The sequence below is a fragment of the Centropristis striata genome, chromosome 5, assembly GCF_030273125.1.
Source record: "Centropristis striata isolate RG_2023a ecotype Rhode Island chromosome 5, C.striata_1.0, whole genome shotgun sequence".
NCBI lineage: Eukaryota > Metazoa > Chordata > Actinopteri > Perciformes > Serranidae > Centropristis > Centropristis striata.
In genome coordinates, this window is record NC_081521.1 from 29,721,330 (window position 1) to 29,738,696 (window position 17,367).

The window sequence follows — 17,367 nt, forward strand, 5'->3', positions numbered from 1 at the left end:
AAATCACACAGAAATCTACTGAGTAAGTTCAGATTTTTGCAGCTGCTTTCTATTCCTCAATGTGCAGAGTAATTCCAAACAGTTTATTTTCTATCCAGCCACTTCAGCCCCCAAGGTCATTTGTTTTTTCTATTTCTAAAGAGGCAGAATTCTCACATGTCCTTTCTTGGTGGAACTCCACTCAGTCTAATTCGCTCTGCTGGTCTGTTCTTCCCCAGCAGACTTGTGACAGCCTCACTCAGATGTGTCAGAGTTCCTTTAAATTACAGACCTCATCTTCTGAGATCTCCTGCTAGCAAAACAACAGGGTCAGCTTCAGCTGCAGGAGGCCTTTCACTTGCATAACAGCTGAACATTTATCTTATTGATTGAAAAAGTTTTGATCTCTTTTTATAATCTATATTTTAGAGGCTGCCAATACAGTAAAGTAACACCAGTTGCATGTACTCAAGTTTTTGTATAAAAATACTGTAATTGCATATATGTCCTGCACCATGAAAAGACATCTGAAAGTTGAGGATGAGTCACAGCAGAGACAAAACACCAGCCACCATGCTCGCTCCACTTAGCTGTGGCTGAAGCGGTGCATTATGGCCAGTGTCTGGGTGGCTGTTTGGGGGGTCGTGCTCTGTGCCCAGGCCCTCGGGGCACCAGTAGCAGGATGGGCCCGAGCATCCGCTAAGAGGATGACCCCAGCTCTCCCTGTGGAGTTTGGCTTGTACAGCTGTATCTGATCGGGCAGGAACAAAGGGCCGCGCTGCACCAGGGGGTTTGGCATTCAGCAGATATAAGAACTCTTGGACCAGAATCACTAGATTCTCACTAAAAGTTCACAATTGTGTCGACCTATATTTCTGACAATAATGGGAAAATTATTTAAGGAACATGGGTTAAAATATGCATTATGTGTTATTTTCTGTTTCTGCAAGGCAGACATGATGCCTTTTAAAACTAATCAGAACTAATATTTTACCAGCAGTTCTGATGTTAACGCATATTTCCAGATGTTTATTATTATTAATATTATTTGATTACCCTTTTATCATCCTCTATCCTCTAAGCATGACTTAATTGTGTTTATATATATATATATATATATATATATATATATATATAATTTTTTTTATTTGTTTAGAGAATAAATCTAGAATAAAATGTAAGCAAATTTCTCTGATTCTGTCATTCTATATTTGAAATATTAAAACATGATCACACACCCATATCTATCTATCTATCTATCTATCTATCTATCTATCTATCTATCTATCAGTTATTCTGAGGGTTTATTAGGATTGTAGGCCTGGAAACTCCCGTCCTAAGGAGTATTTCTTTCACACCTCGACTCATTTGTAAAACCTATTAGTCTAAGTCCAACAAATCCTTGATAGCAACAGAGAAATATGAGCACATTAAATTGGTCATAAGTTTCGCATCTGTCATCCCTTCCCTCAGCTGAACTCGCTAAAAACGGACAGATTTAGTATGAGGCGCTTACTTTTCATAAGTATTTATCCAGAATATAGCTGACAGGTTTCTTCCAGAGAATGTGAGAGAGCTGGAGAGCTACCGGAGACCTCCTGTGCGTCAGGACTGCTCTCATGTTGATGCGCTGGAGACGGAGGCCGCTGCCAAAGCCGCAGGTCCTGTCTGGAGCCTCCGGATCACAGACCTGTCTGTCTGTCTGTCCGTCTGTCTGTCTGTCTGTCACTATGCCGCGATCACACACAGCAATTTAAAGGCTGTGAGCTTTACCACCGTGCATCAATATTTCAGAGAAGTCAGTTTCAGAAAAGTAGCTTTCCCATCGAAGACCATACTTGTAGTTTTATGGCTATAAAGGGTCAGCTGTAAGTAGAGGCCCTATATTTAAGTTTATGTTTCCTATGTCTAGTCTGTAATAGTCCGTAAAATAAAGTGAGGAAAAAATAGGTCAACCCTACATTTAAAATACTGAGTATATTTTTAAACAATATTGTAGGCAATAACGGCTTTAAGCTGTTTTTGAATATTGAGCATGAGGATAATACATTTTTGGGGGATATTTCGTTCGCTATCTTCTTAATTCGGCCTATTTAATTTTACGTTTCACCGTGGCCAACAAATAAGCCGAAATATTTCAGGGTGGATACCTCCTCCCAATTATTCTTCGTGAAACAGTTAGTCAATCATAATTTCCTCTGTTTGAATTTCACAGTTCAACCTCACGATTCCTAGAAATTAATATAAATAATAAATTTAAACGATTATCATATCCTCCGCTCGTTTTCTTGCTCTAAAATATTTAGAGACATTTAGAAATAGCAAAATAGCGTAGGTTTTGGGAGAAAACTTTGGGATAATGTAGGGAATCTCTATAGCTGCAGTCAAAATCAGTTTATTTCTTATGAGCATCACTGAAAAACGATCTAAAATTTTCTGCCGTAACTAAAGCTAAACATAATTTAGAGGCTACAGGAGGTGTAACAAATGGGTTGCGTAGTTTATATGCCTAATAAAAAAATAGTCTGTTTCCACCATATTATATATATATATATATATATATATATATATATATATATATATATATATATATATATATATATTATATGGTGGAAACAGACTATTTATATATATATATATATATATATTTATATATATATATATGTATATATAAATATATATTTATATTTATATATATTATATTATATAATTTATATATTAATAACTGTAATAGAAAGGATTAAAATACGTGTCAATAGTGTTTGTTAAAGTCGGCCTATTAGTGGATATTGATAGGCTAATAAAGATTTTTTCTTGAGTATTATGCTCAGTTTTAACTACGTCTGCTGCTTTCCAGTGTAATTAGAGGCTAATTAAAATGTACTCGTATATATTCGCTATTTAACCAGCATTTTCACTGTGATGATATATTGAACAGCGGGATTTTAGTTGACAATTTCAATATTTCAATATTTCAATATCGCAAAACCATAAATTGGCTGTAAAATAATACAACAAATAAATACACTTTGTATTCATTTTTACATTTTATTTCTAATTGCTTTTTATTCAAATGTATTTTTCACAAGTGTCCACTACTCTTGACTGACAGCTGGACATCAGGACGAACACAGGTGCTTTATGGACACTTGGACTGTGTACTCACCGGAAACCCGCAGTGTCCTCGGGACAGGAGGACCTGAGGAGGTTCCTGTCCTCTGGCTCTGGATAATTAAAATCCCATGATCTCCAGGCAGTTCTCGACCATCTCTAATTCAATCCGAGACCCCGGGTCACGGGCAGTTTTGGAGGTTGTTATAAATAAGATTATAGCCATTACTCACCGCCAAAGTGATCCCACTATCCGTCCTGCGTTTATCTGGTTGCATTAGGCTGCTTTCCCCTCAATATATTAAAATAAAACCAGCCAGAAGTTGGCTAATTCATTACTCAACCTTAACCTTGGCCAATGGGATAATGGTAAATGCAAACAAATTGATAACTGCGCCCAAAGAAATGTAGGCTGTGCTTCCACCTTAAGGAAATAGCCTTTATTGACCATTTCTAATCTAATGTTATCTTGTTTTAACCTGCGTCAATAACGACGGTGATTATTTTATAGGCTTCAATGTCTCAGGTTACCTAAATGAGACAAAGTGGGGGTTTTAAAAGGCCTGTACAGCTATTAATTTGAACAATAAAAAAATAAATGTAATATTTAGCCACACGTGCTGACAGTTAGCAACAGCAGCGGCGAACTATAAATTTGTTTTAAGGGAAATTATTGCAGGCTATTTTTTAGTCTACTCCGGTACGCATGCGTCACTCAGCCCCCAACAGGGCCTCTTCCTCCAACGTCTCTCTCTAAAACACATTTCGGGATGCCCTTTGATCCAACCAAACTTGAAATCGGCCAAATTTGTTTCTCCTCTACATGCAATAGTAACCGTAATATACGCTCTTCATTTCAGAAAGAAGTCCTATCAACTCCATATGTAACAAACTATTGGAATAACCTTATTAATAACCTTAACTGGAAAAAAATCTATAATTTACCTGCTAGATATATAATCAATAATAAGGTTAAAGAAGTAGTAGTAAGTAGTAAGTAAGTAAGTAAGTAGTAAGTTTTAAGATATTTCACAGAATTTACCTATCTAAAGTTTTTTGTTTTTTTGTTTTTGTTTTTTTTACAATGAAGGAAAGAAAGACATAGACTTAAACTGCTCTTTCTGTGAAGGACACCCTGAAGATGTTTTTCATTTATTTCTCAACTACATTATGGGAAGATATTTGTAACCTCATTTCTTTTTCGATTGAACCTCATTTGTCCCTGTGCTTTGAACATATATAACAATACTATATCATCAATCTCATGATACAGTTAGCCAAATGGCATATCCATAAATGTCGTTACATTAATCAAAAACCTCTCTTTCTTGTCTTTGAAAATGAAACCAAACAATATGTTAAGTCTATTAAGAAATCTACCAACATGAAAGCTATAAAAACTTTGAATTTATGTACACTTTACAATGTTTTTGTATGAAAACTTGCCTCTGTATTGTTGAAACCCCCTGACGGCGTTTTGTTGGTGTATTGTCTTGTATTGCACCATGTTGCTTTAATAAAGTTAAAAAAAAAAAAAAAAAAAACACATTTCGGGATTATTTATTTTTAGCTCTGGCGTGTGTCTGCTGCACCGGGGCCTTTAGCTGATGCTTCCAGATGGTTTTGCTAAGGTGCATGTTTACGGATTCCTGCAGATTGTGAGTACGTACCGGTCTGTCCTTCATTAAGAGCCCGGTCCAAGCAGAGAGGCATTTATCACGACACACGGAGCCTTCATAACCCGGTGTTCCTGCACACACACGTTGCATTTTTTCTTCCTGAGCTACTGTGTCGAGTAAGCCTCATTATTCAGCTCTCTGTAGCTAATATAAAAGAGGCTAAGTGCTCATATGAAACAGATATTAAACTGCTGACATGTCAGTGAGTAAGCTAGCTAAATTAGCACCTGTATGAGTCGTCATGACAACCCCAGTTAAAGCATTGTTGCAGAGCAGAAATTATGTCTTTTTTGGGCCTAATAGCTGCTCCTATATTTATGCTGGGGAAAGTAAATGTGCATTGTACCGTAGAGCCCGTCAGTACCATGCTGATGCTGATTTTAGAGGGCAAATTATAACCAATATGGTGGCCGATATGGTATTTTTTTTAACTGGAATGAAAATAAACCACGATTGTCCACTGATTTTCACCATTTTGCAACTAAACACTAATGATGTTTTTTTAAAGCTATTTTTTAATTCTTTATTTTCTCAGTTATCATTTATAGAATTGTCTGACAATGTAATACATTGTATTGTATAATAATGTACAATGTTGACAATGATAAATATTATTTAATTAAGTTTTATCTTTGAGAAAGTAGCTCTCTGGGTACATTTGCTAACATTGATTTAATTGAATATTTTTTAACATTGTTATAAATTATTATACATTATATAAACAATGAATTATATTGTCAGCCCAACTCTATGGATGATAACTAAATAAATAGCTCTATATACATCATAATTGTTTAGTGGCAGTCAATTGCTGACTGTTTTAAAAAAAAAAAAGAAGAAGAAAAAAATGAATAGCTAACACGCCAAGCAACATTTTCTGCAGTATATATAAAAAAGTTTTCATAACGGCACATATCGGACAGCATATACACCGATACTGATATGCCTTTGATAGGCCAATATCGGCCAATAATATTTGTCAACCGGGCTAGCTCATATGCTGTGGGCCCTGCTTGCCTTCATGGTACTTCTGTCTTGGATTTTAACTAAGTGCTCCCAATTTTCTAAAACTGCAGTAAAAGAGAAACACACAGCATGTGTTACAGCATAAAATGATTTGTGATAAATCAACCACAGTATAACTATGTCCAAATTTTAATTGACAAAGGCTGCAGCACTTGTCACTTTCACTGTGTCTGCACTGTCAAACATCAGTGTCCTCTGGTTTGAAGAGCACCAGGGGCTTAATTGAGCAGCTTAATATGTCACGGTCTTTCTAGCAGGGAAATGAGAGGAAAACTTTTCCTTTTTAGTGATTTATGTTCTGTCATAGCACTGTGGAAAATAATGTGTGCATACAGTAACAATCTAAGCAAAACAATACCATCAAGCATGTGTTGGTGTTTCTTCCTAACAGATACCCGGCTCATCTCGTGTGTTGTGGCTGTGGATCCTGACACTCGCTGGGCTCCAGTGTGCTCCATGACGCCTCGTACAGGGTCAGACAGAGGACAGCAACCCCACTTCCCATTTCCCTTTTCGAAACCTCAACCCCCATTGCGACAGCACACCAGCTTAAGCTTCCCAGAATGCACCTCTCCAGCGGATGACCCCGGGGTCGGCAGCTGTCAATCACATCCTCAGCTGGCTCTGCAGCTTCTGGACATAGACTGGAGGATGTGAGGGAGGCCTCTGAGAGGAGCCCTGGCTCTGCATATGGGATCATCTCTGTGCATTCATGGCGGGTAATTAAATTAGCTATCCTTCTCCTATTCTAATGCAAACCTCAGGTTGAATCGCCACCCTGTACGTGAGAGGAAAGGCCCCAGGCAGCGATAGCCAGACAAAGACAGCCAGCTTGTATGAAGTACAGAGTTGTTCTTCATTCTAGCTGGCTGTCTATGTTGGTGTTCCTCTGGCAGGTCCATCTTAATAACTCCTCCATCTACATGCTGTTGAAGGATCTCACAGATTGTCACTGGAAAAGGTCAGATCTTTGTTTACTCTCTGCACACATGCATTATTCACAATTAAAACATCACTTTAAAAAAAAATATCAACCTTAAAAAGTAGGATTTTATGTAAAAAGACTGGTGCCCGATCACTTAATTTTTCTTGGTATGCGAGCCAATGTATGTGCCTTTAAGTTGTGTCTGTGCGTGAGAGGATGTAAGGTGTAACAGGGTGTGACTGACAGCCAGGCTGAGAGGATGTATAGGAGGGAGGGGTGTGGAAGCGGTTCTGTAGCCCGAGGGCCGCAGGGTGCGCGGTGAGAGTGCAGGGTCACCTTTATCCACGCTGTCTGTGCCCAGAGCCAGGAGGCAGCTGGGGGAGACCTGGGACTCCCAACAGGCTGAACTGATTTCCTGTGCAGGGTCATGCCCAGGACAAGGGTTTAGGACCACGGGGAGCAGTGAGTGGAGCTGGTCATGCTATGGACAGCAAGATGATGATTTTTTTCCTTGCTTCTTTCAACCACCACTCCTTTCCCTGCAAAGTTAAAATGCACACATCTCCGCCCGAGGTCACATAATGTGCTTATTTTATAAAGGACAATGCTCTGTGGAAGTTGGACTTTGCAGTGCATGGACCCCCACAGTATAATTAAACAAACCGCAGCACACAGACGTCCACACAGACTCATAGGAGGCTTTGATTCCTCAGCATATAACATAACCATAATCCTTTACATCTTATGCTCTCTTGATGCAGTATTCATATAAACACTGTTACCTGCGGCGGCTCTGAGATCATAGCGCAGACGTTCTTCCTCTTGCCCACATTTCTGGAATGCATTTACTCAGCTGGGCCTGAGCTCTACTGCCTCGGGCTACAGAGGACATGCTTGTCACGAGATTTGAGAAACATATCCGTGTGTCCCCCCTCCTCCCCTGTGTGTACATCTTAAAAACGTATACTCCCCTCTAACAGAATTATACGTTTTTAATGGTGGTCAGCCAGACAGTTTGATAAATGCTGGTAACTACACGTAGGCTGAAGTTTACGGGGATGAATACACTCAGAGTGTGGGAGGGTAAAAGGTGGCATTGTGGTTGTGATTAACATGACAGCGCGGTCTTTTTTAGCCTCTATGCTCTGCTGACTTAAACATGTTAATCTAAGTCATGTTACACATAAATGTCATTAGGCCTTATATCTAAGGTCACTAATCATTTTTAACTTGAAGGAGCTCTTCCTTTCCACGCAAGCAGCCATGTCTTTGCAATTTGTGTCCAGATGAAGACTGGAATTTTCATTTTGTTCATGACTACTCTTTTATGAGTCTCTTGGTAAATAGAAGAATGTAGTTTGAGAGTATTATCTGCACATTGGAGTATGAATTAGCTTGTCATTAGAATTAAAATAAGTTTATGAATGTCTGTTTTTTAACAGCTTTTCTCTATTTGTCATTGAAGTTGCAAATAACAATTGAAGCTGAAGTTTAGGCTCACATGCCATCTTACCTCCATATTTCTTGTTGCACAGCCCTTTTCCCCCTTCATTCGGATCTGTAAAGTGCACTGTGGACACTTTGATATTTCAGAGCTCAAAATGGAATCAAATGGGGCTTATGAGGCCTCAAGGCCCAAATGGACTTCATGTTTACACACTTGTCCATCAGCTGAGCAGCGTGCGGCCTCAGGTATCCAGAGAGATGGAGAGATGTCCCCAAAAGCAACGGTACCGTGTCTGAACCTGGTAAGTGCACTGTGTTTAGACGTGGTTTGTCGAGATCGCAGATAACATGTCAGTATATCAAAAGCCTTTTATCTTGCTGCTGAGTCCAATGTATTCACTCAGTTCTGAGCTGCACGGTTAAAATGAATAACACTCTTGATATTTTTCTGCTCTTATTATTTTTATATTGACTCTTATCAAAACAGTTGTCAAGTGAGTTCCAGTAAAAATTCCACAAAGATTTAAGAATTGTATTGTATTAATTAAAACTATATTTCACTGCAAGCAGGGGAATGTTATGACCTCCATAACTATTGTTTTGCTGTTTCCATCATTTCTAAAAGACATTCCATATTATTAAGTAAAACCACAGGAAATCAGCACCATACTGTAGAGCTTAGCGACAAGGAAACGGCCAAGTGAACTACTGTAAATGTTTAATCGGTTTGATCACTATAATAATAATGATAACCTGTGCCGCTGGTTGCATTATTATTATTAAGGTTGCTTGTCGAATAATAATTTAGTTTAAATTATTTAATGCAACTACAATTTAATGTACTCAATTCAAAATGACTTTTATTTATTATATCAGCCTGCAAAACAATTTTCGTTATCTGCATCAGGATACGATAAATGCCGACGCGTTTTCAACGAAAAAGACACTCTTTATGCTGCATCTGTTAAAAAAAAAAAAGACAGCGATAATAAGCAATCTATAACGCGAGTTGGAAATTAAATTACTTATTTAAATAAATGTACATATTTAGTTTTCTATTCATTATCATATTTAATAAATACGTTTGCGTATGGATCTGAGTCTAATTTATCGTCCAAATTAGTTTGACCTCGGAAGAACTGAATTCAACATGCGTTGTTATTCTGTTTTCTTTTTTTTTCTTTCATGGGCATTTTTTAATGGCCAGAAATTATTTTCACACATCAGTCAATTTTGTCATTTGTGGCATTAAAGCTATCGATGTCTTCCCTTAAGCAGCAGGAGTTTGATGTTGTTATTGGAGTTAGAAAAATGCATCGAAATGTAATGCGGAAAATTACGATGACAGTTATTAAATAGGTTGAACACGTAATTGTGCATGCAGAATTATTATTATTAGTGAATGAAAAGAAAGTTAGTCTTAGTCTGATAAAGAATATGAAAAGAAAACATTTTGGACGACTCGTCATGCGCAACTGCGTAAAATAAAATGACAAAGGATAAAGTCAAATTTAAATGATTAATTTCGCCTTAAAAGTAAAAAAGGAAATAGATTAAAGAAGACATTGTGTCATCCTGGCCTTTGGTTTGTATTGGGTCTATTTTCCGTGCGTAAAGTGTGTGTGTGTGTGTGTGTGTGTGTGTGTGTGTGTGTGTGTGTGTGTGTGTGTGTGCGCGTGCGTGCGTGTGCTGCTTCTCCTGTCCTGCTTGATTTGGTGATTAGATCCATAACAATATATGAAATAGGAATTAAATGGTTAATTGGTGGGACAGAAACCACACGTGATTGAATTTTTGGCGGATTATATCAGACTGTTGGATGCTGTAATAGACACCCACCACACACACAAACTCTCTCTCTCTCTCTCTCTCTCTCTCTCTCTCTCTCTCTCTCTCTCTCTCTCTCTTACGCACACACGCACAAACACACACCAACCCCGGTTTCACGGGTCTTTGTTTCTGATCTGTTAAATCCCACCCACTTGAACATGAACACAGAAGAGGAAAAAAACAGTGTCTCACTCCGGCGCCCACACTATCAGCGCCCAGTCGCTGTTGTCTATCCTGCCTACTGGAGCCGTTAAGATGGAGACGGAGACTTGTTTGCCTTTCTCTTCGCAGACCAGCAGGAGGACGCCAGAAAACTCTCCGAGACTGGAGCACAGCGGCTCCGGCTCCTTCCTCCACTGCGATGAGCTGCACAAACCCTCACACCTTCCTCCTCCTCTCCCTCACCGCATCAGCCTGCGCGGGGATCTGTACGCCGCCGCCATGGGGAGGTTTGGTGACGCTCCTGCGGACTTTACGCACGGCGCTGCCTCGGCGAACCCGCCCGGCTCCCCGTCCAAACACAGCAAGTTCTTGGAGAGTATAAATCCGGATCAAAAGGGGACAGTGCACAGCGGCAAGCCGTTTTATGACAGCAACTCGGAGGGTGAGTGAAAGAGATTTTTTTTTATGCTCATGTAAAAAAAGAGAACAACTAACTCACGGATAAAGAAAAAGTAGGAGTTGCAGCAAGATCTTTACTAACTGATTATAATTATAATAATAATCACGATAATTTTTCTTAGTTTGTCTGAATTGTAAACAAAGCACAATTGCGTGACAATAAGTTAAGTTATTTATGATAATAAGAAAAAAAGTTAAATTATAATTTTTCTGGCCTTTTTTTTACATTAAAAAACTAAAATAATGCTCAGGACAAGGTGTAAAATATAAATGGAGGAATAAAATATGAGAATAACCTTTTATGCTTTGTAATGCTTTGTTACATTTTGCAAGGGAATTAAATGACACAAATCCAGTGGATCCGTTTTCACGTAAGCCAGTTTTTTTTTTCTTACTTTTTTCAGATTGCAGTCTGCAGACTTTGTAAGCGTGTAATTTCAAATAATAATTACACTAGTGTTGATTGAGTTCAACAGGTTATGCAGATGAAAGCATGGTTGTGATAAAAATGTCAACAAGTTTTCTTTCACTTAACAGTCCTTGATGTAAAGTGTGAGAGGTTAAAGGTCAGTGTGGCAGCAAGTTGGGTGTGTCATTAGGCCAGGCCTCGAAGTCATCTGTCCTCTTTTAGTCCAACATTCAGCTAAATATTTCCATATTTTATCCCTCAGATTGTCTCTTATAATTGCATTTTATTCTTTTATGTGCACATTTCTATAAAATAAAACGAACTGGAGTTGAATTTTACAAGCAGGCGTGAGGTCACAGGCTGTCAGCCATAATAGCCTGTAAATGTCGATCTTGGGAAGAAAAGTAACGACTGTATATGTTGAACCGAAGCCTGAAGAAATGATGTGGTCCTTCACTTTATTTATTGGTGTTGATGATTCTGCAAAGCAACAGAGGATATGAGCGCTGATAAGGTCTTTGTGATATCTGTGTCCAGAATAATATACAACGGCTTGATTCATGTTACTGCCAAAGAAGCCAATAGACTCTTTCACAATTAGTTATGATAACCATATCAGCTGTCCTGTTTGGAAGTGGACTTTTATTACTTTTCTTTTAAATTGGGTTTAAATAAGAGAAGGCATGTATGGTTTCCTCATTCCTCTGTTGCACACACACACACACACACACACACACACACACACACACACACACACAAATGCTTGCACTGACGATTGTTCAGTGCTAGTTTAATTTATTTGATAAATTATTGGGTGTATTACTGTAAATTACTATGGCTTTGCATGTATGCATGTGCAGAATAGATACCGTGTGTGTGTGTGTGTGTGTGTGTGTGTGTGTGTGTGTGTGTGTGTGTGTGTGTGTGTATGATTCAGTCTCCCCACATGAGTGTGCCCCACTGTGTGGGGCACACTCATTTGTGTGTTTTTAAATTTGGGTTCATTCACCTTCAAAGGCAGGAACGTCTTCCTGTTTTGTCTAGAGCGAAGGGAAAGTTTATTGATGGTGGGACAGGCCAACATATATAAAACCCTTTAACCATTTTTACACTTTAATGTTTTAATTCGTTCTGCAAATTTGTTGTTTACAGTCAAGTGTGTTACAATTGAAATACAGAATTAGCAAAGTTTTTATCAATGGGTGAGTTGATTTTTTTTCCCACAATAAATTGCCTGATTTTTATAAAGATAACTAAAAAAATTCCAACAAAATGGCCATTTAAATTTTTTTCTTTTAACGTCAAAAGTAAAAGTGCATCAGAATGTCAAATATAATTCTGGATTTTCATTTACGAATTTGGGAGAAAACTTGAATCTTTTATTTAAGATGTTTCATACTTTATTTGCTGTATTTCTTTTTTTTTTAAAGATTATTTTTTGGGCATTTTACATGCTTTATTGAAAGTGAGAGACAGATAGAAAAGGGGTGACAGAGGGGAGGACATGCGGCAAAGGGAGCTCAGGCCGGATTCGAACCCGGCTCCACCGCAGCGAGGACTGTAGCCTCCACACATGGGGCGCCCGCGCAACCCACCACGCCACAGACCACCCTTTGTTGTATTTCTAAATTCAGGTTTATATATCCAAAGTTTCAAATAGGAAATTTGTTTGTTCTCTCTAAAAGAACGGCATATCCATCACATTATATCGCAGATGTGGACAAATGTATCCACGGGCACAATCAATTTCTTAACCTTTAAACCTTCTTAATACTTTCTGATATATTAACATTCTGCACACACATACATCATTTCTCCATTAAGTAAAACAAAAAAAAATCCTCTCTTTTTAAATAATTTTGTGAACTTGGCAGCATAAACTCCCATTCAAACCGTAATCCTTTGTTAGATGCTGAATCGCTTCAATTTTAATTCAAATTTTTATCATTAATCTACCATAATAAATATAGCAGATGAATTTAAGTGAATATTCTATATCCATTGAAGGTAAAGGATTAAACATATGTTTCACAGACATTTTGCACACATTTAAAGCCTTTATGTGCAGAGCAGGAGCTCTGGAAAAGAAGCAGCTTAAATTTCTACGACGAGAAGTGATCCTCAAGCTCACAGCGTGATATTCCTACCTATACATTTTGAATTTATCCTCGCTTTTTCCTGCATTTCTCCTGTTACACTGGGAGCAGAGCGGATGTGGCTGTGGCTGTTTGACAGAGTTAAAGCTATGCAATGTCCTGCGGCCCCAGTTCCAAAAACTGAGAATTTTTTTCAGCATGAACTGCAGTTTGAGGCGGCATCTAATGGACACGAGGAAATTAATGTTGCAATGAAAAGTGCTCTCTGTTGGGCCGCATATTGAATTAGGAGAATAGCAAAGTAATGCCCCAAGTGACTGAGTGCCTGCAGATAGACGCAGAGTGATTTTGTTTTGGAGCTCAGGGTTAAACATAATGAACATGGACAACAACATCCAAACACTGCAGGAGGGAACAGCCCTTTGCACGGTCTGTTAACAGGAAGGGAAAAAATGCTCTCAGAATTCCCCTCACTGCTGAACGTGAAGGGCAGAATGTATATTATTTATTCAAACAATCATGTGCTTTATCTGATATAAATTTGTCATAAAATCCGGTGCTACATCCCAGTTTTCTTTCTCTTAATGTGAATATTTTGACATGGACATTGCAATAAGTTTCCCATAGAATAAATCGATGTGTCTGCTTGGGGGGTGAAGCTAAACATTTATTTTCCATATTTCCAAATCCAACAAATCAGATCTTGTTGTGCCTTGTGGGTTTAATTCAGTCTAACTCACTGAGGGTTCACTATGGGTTTTCTGAGCTAATCAAATTAAATCACTGTTGGGTTGAATTAGTGTTGTGTGTTGCTTTTCTCAGCGTCACAGTTGAGCCTCTGTTGGTAGTTTGAGTTTGGGAATCAAATTGAGAAGCATAAAAACAAGCATGAGATTAATGGATTTACAGGCCAAATGTTTGATTTTGAGCATTTGATTGTGTAACAGTGTAGAATTATGCGGTGTTGGTCTTAAAGGGGACCGATTATTATATCATTTTTCTCTGCCCGTGAAAATAGGAGTGTCAATTCAGATTTCCAGCACTGGCCTTATCTGTGCAAAAGTTTTCTCATCTTCATATAAATGGAGGCAAGTTAGCTATAGGTATGACTGTGTGTCTGTTTCCCTGTAAAAAGCTACTGGTTTTTTGGTTTCTCGGAGTCCCACCCATTTTTTCTGCAACCCTACAAAACCCAAAACATTTTTTAGATTTTAAAAAAAAATTATTTAACCACAAAAGCTTAATTGAGATTTTTTCATTAATGTATATTTTCTTTTGAGTGTCCTCGCCAAGATGGCAGCAACAACAATGTGTTCCAGATTACACAAACAGTAACAGATAACACAAAATATTTCACAACAGATCAAAATCAACAGAGTTTAACAAAATTAAAATCTTGATCACAAGTTGATAAAAAAAATCACACCCTAAAAATAATTAAAAGTGGTACTTTAAACACCAGCCTAAAACCATCAAGCATTGACTTTTTTCTGCTTAACTGAAAATATATGAATGTGTATTTATCTTGAAGTATGTTAACCTGTCTGTGTTCCCTGCCCGTCTCAGTCAGAGAGAAAGGACCTCCAAAGACCATGGGCTATCCTGGCATTGGCACAGACTGTTGTGGCAAGCTCAAAGAGCCGGGCGGCGGCTTACAGGGCGACTCCATCGCCGACTCCATCGACTTATCGGGCAAGAACAAGAAGCGGCGCAATCGCACCACCTTCAGCACCTTTCAGCTGGAGGAGCTGGAGAAAGTGTTTCAGAAGACGCACTACCCCGACGTGTACGCCCGGGAGCAGCTGGCCCTGAGGACCGAGCTCACTGAGGCTCGAGTTCAGGTGTGTTGAGCAACTTTCTTGTAGTTTCACATATATTTGTTTTATAACTTTAAGCAAAACAACAAGAACAAGACCTGTCTTCTGAAATTATACTGTATTTTTGCATTTGAAAGGTTTGGTTCCAGAATCGTAGAGCCAAGTGGAGGAAACGGGAACGCTACGGGAAGATCCAGGAAGTCCGCAACCACTTTGCAGCTACATATGATATCTCTCTTCTCCCTCGCCATGATACATACCAGGTGAGTCACCGCAGATCTCACATGACATACAGTTCTGTGAAAAACTTTTAGGCAGGTGTAACAAAAAATATGTAAAATTTGAATGCTTTCAAAAAAAGAAATGTTAATAGTATTTTTTTAATCAATAAATAAAATGCAAAGTGAGTGAACAGAAGAAAAATCTAAATCAAATCAGTATTCGGTGTGACCACCCTTTGCCTTCAAACCAGCATCAATTTCTTCTAAGCATTTTTTTACACCTGCCTAAGACTTTTGCACAGTTCTGTACATGTTAGGATAAGAGAGATTAGATAAGATGAGACTTTATTTATCCTGCTGTGGGGAAATTAAATAAGAACACAATTAGAGTATAAAAAAAGACGTACATACATTCTATACTTATTATATAAATACATTTCTGCTATTTGGCATTTATCATCAACATATATTTTTTGTGTTTGTTTTGCTGAAAGTACTTTGCATTTTACAGATATTACACATTGGAGAAAATATATTTTAGCATGTTAAATAAATTGTTGCATGTAGTAGTAAGTAGTATGGACATCAATGAATAAATATATGTTGTAGTGGAAGCTCCATCTGACCTTTGCAGAACACTTGATTTGGAGTTCACTGCAAAGCTTTTCTATCTTCATTCAATCAGCTTCCACATGTGTCCTATCCTAAACCCCTCCCCGTCCAGATGCAGGGCAACCTGTGGCCCGGTGCGGCTTCAGGAGGAGGCGGTGGTTCAGGTGCCGGCTGCGTCCTCGGAGCGGACTCCCTCCCCTCGTCCTGCATGAGTCCGTACCCTCACCCCCACAGCAACCTGCAGGGCTTCATGGGCATGCCCGCGTCCCCCAGCCATCCCCACCACCACCACCACCCGCCTCACCATCCAGGCATCAACGGCCTCTATTCCCTCCACAGCTTCCCCGGAGGCCTCGGGTCCCCCTCCATCGAGGGGCCCGACACCGACTACAAGCCGACGGGCCTTGTGGCGCTCCGGATGAAAGCCAAAGAGCCAGGCAGCATCCTCTCATGGCCCACATGACCACAACAGTGCCAGCGCCACATTATGCACTGACTGAGCCAAAGTATATTACATTCCTGACCCCAGTGTACACACCCACCTCAGCATATGACTCAAATAACATTTATGTAAGCCAACTTGGAGACTTTTCACAATTCTTGGAAGATCTCGGAATATGAATTTCATGAACATTGACAGCAACTTGAGCCTCTAGCACAAAAACTCAGTGTATTAAAAGAATCTTTATTGTTTCAAGTTTCAGTTTGATATCATAATGCTGAGACCAAAGAGGACAAATTATTTAAGCATGTAAAAATTGTAATTATCATATTAATCATTGTTTTTTGTTTTTTTTGTTTTTTTTGTCTGTTGTGCTTTATAGTGTGACCAGTAATAAAGGCCTCCATCTAAATCTCCTCTTTTATTCAGTAGGACACTATTTTTAGGAAAAGAGATCAAGAAAAACTATCTCAGCCAGAATTATTTTAGGCTTGCGACTCTTTTAAAAGATGGTAACCGAGAGAGCTAACCAAAAGTCTGTGTCACATATTTAACTGGGAATGTGGTTGTGAGGGAAAAATGCTTCTCAGGCTGTGGTTGCCATAAACACAAAGATTTCTGCTGTGCTGGGAGTGAGGTTCTCTGTATTCGGAAAGAGAGACTGTACGTGTGCAGCCGACTTGGCCTCGCTACAGCAGGCCTTCAGGTGGCACCTCGTGTATTAGGAGAGAGTGGCAGGTTCAATAACGGAGAGCTAACCGAGCAACCACACTCCACTATAGATGATAAACTAGTAAAGAGGCTCCCACAGAACCATGGCTTCATGTTGAGGCATTCACATCTGGCATCAGTGGTAGGCCCGACCATCTGAGTAATGACTTCCAGTTTAATAGAAGAAATTGGGGTTACCATGGCCCTGAGCTGTTGTGTTTGGTAATATCATCCATTGAATTCTGCTTTTATTTAAACATACTTAGGTGTTTTCTTTAAGAGAAGAAAATGATCTAAATGTTTCTGTGGTATACTTAGTCACATGGATCCTGAATGCATTCCTAATAATTGTTTTCAGGAAATCTCCTTGTTGTGCCTTACCCCAAACAATTTACTTTATTGTCAAGGAAACACTGAATTGCATGGTACCATCCCATCTGGT

At 38.9% G+C, this 17,367-nt stretch overlaps 1 protein-coding gene across 1 annotated transcript; it reads left to right on the forward strand.

The window, feature by feature from the left end:
* Positions 1–4,613: 4,613 nt before the first annotated feature.
* On the forward strand, positions 4,614–16,626 carry alx3 (ALX homeobox 3). Its single transcript, XM_059333592.1, has 7 exons — positions 4,614–4,885; positions 6,187–6,514; positions 8,256–8,468; positions 10,288–10,600; positions 14,689–14,963; positions 15,077–15,202; positions 15,885–16,626. The coding sequence occupies exons 3-7, from the start codon at positions 8,322–8,324 to the stop codon at positions 16,233–16,235; spliced, it is 1,212 nt and encodes a 403-aa protein (XP_059189575.1). The 5' UTR covers positions 4,614–4,885; positions 6,187–6,514; positions 8,256–8,321; the 3' UTR covers positions 16,236–16,626.
* Positions 16,627–17,367: the final 741 nt, after the last annotated feature.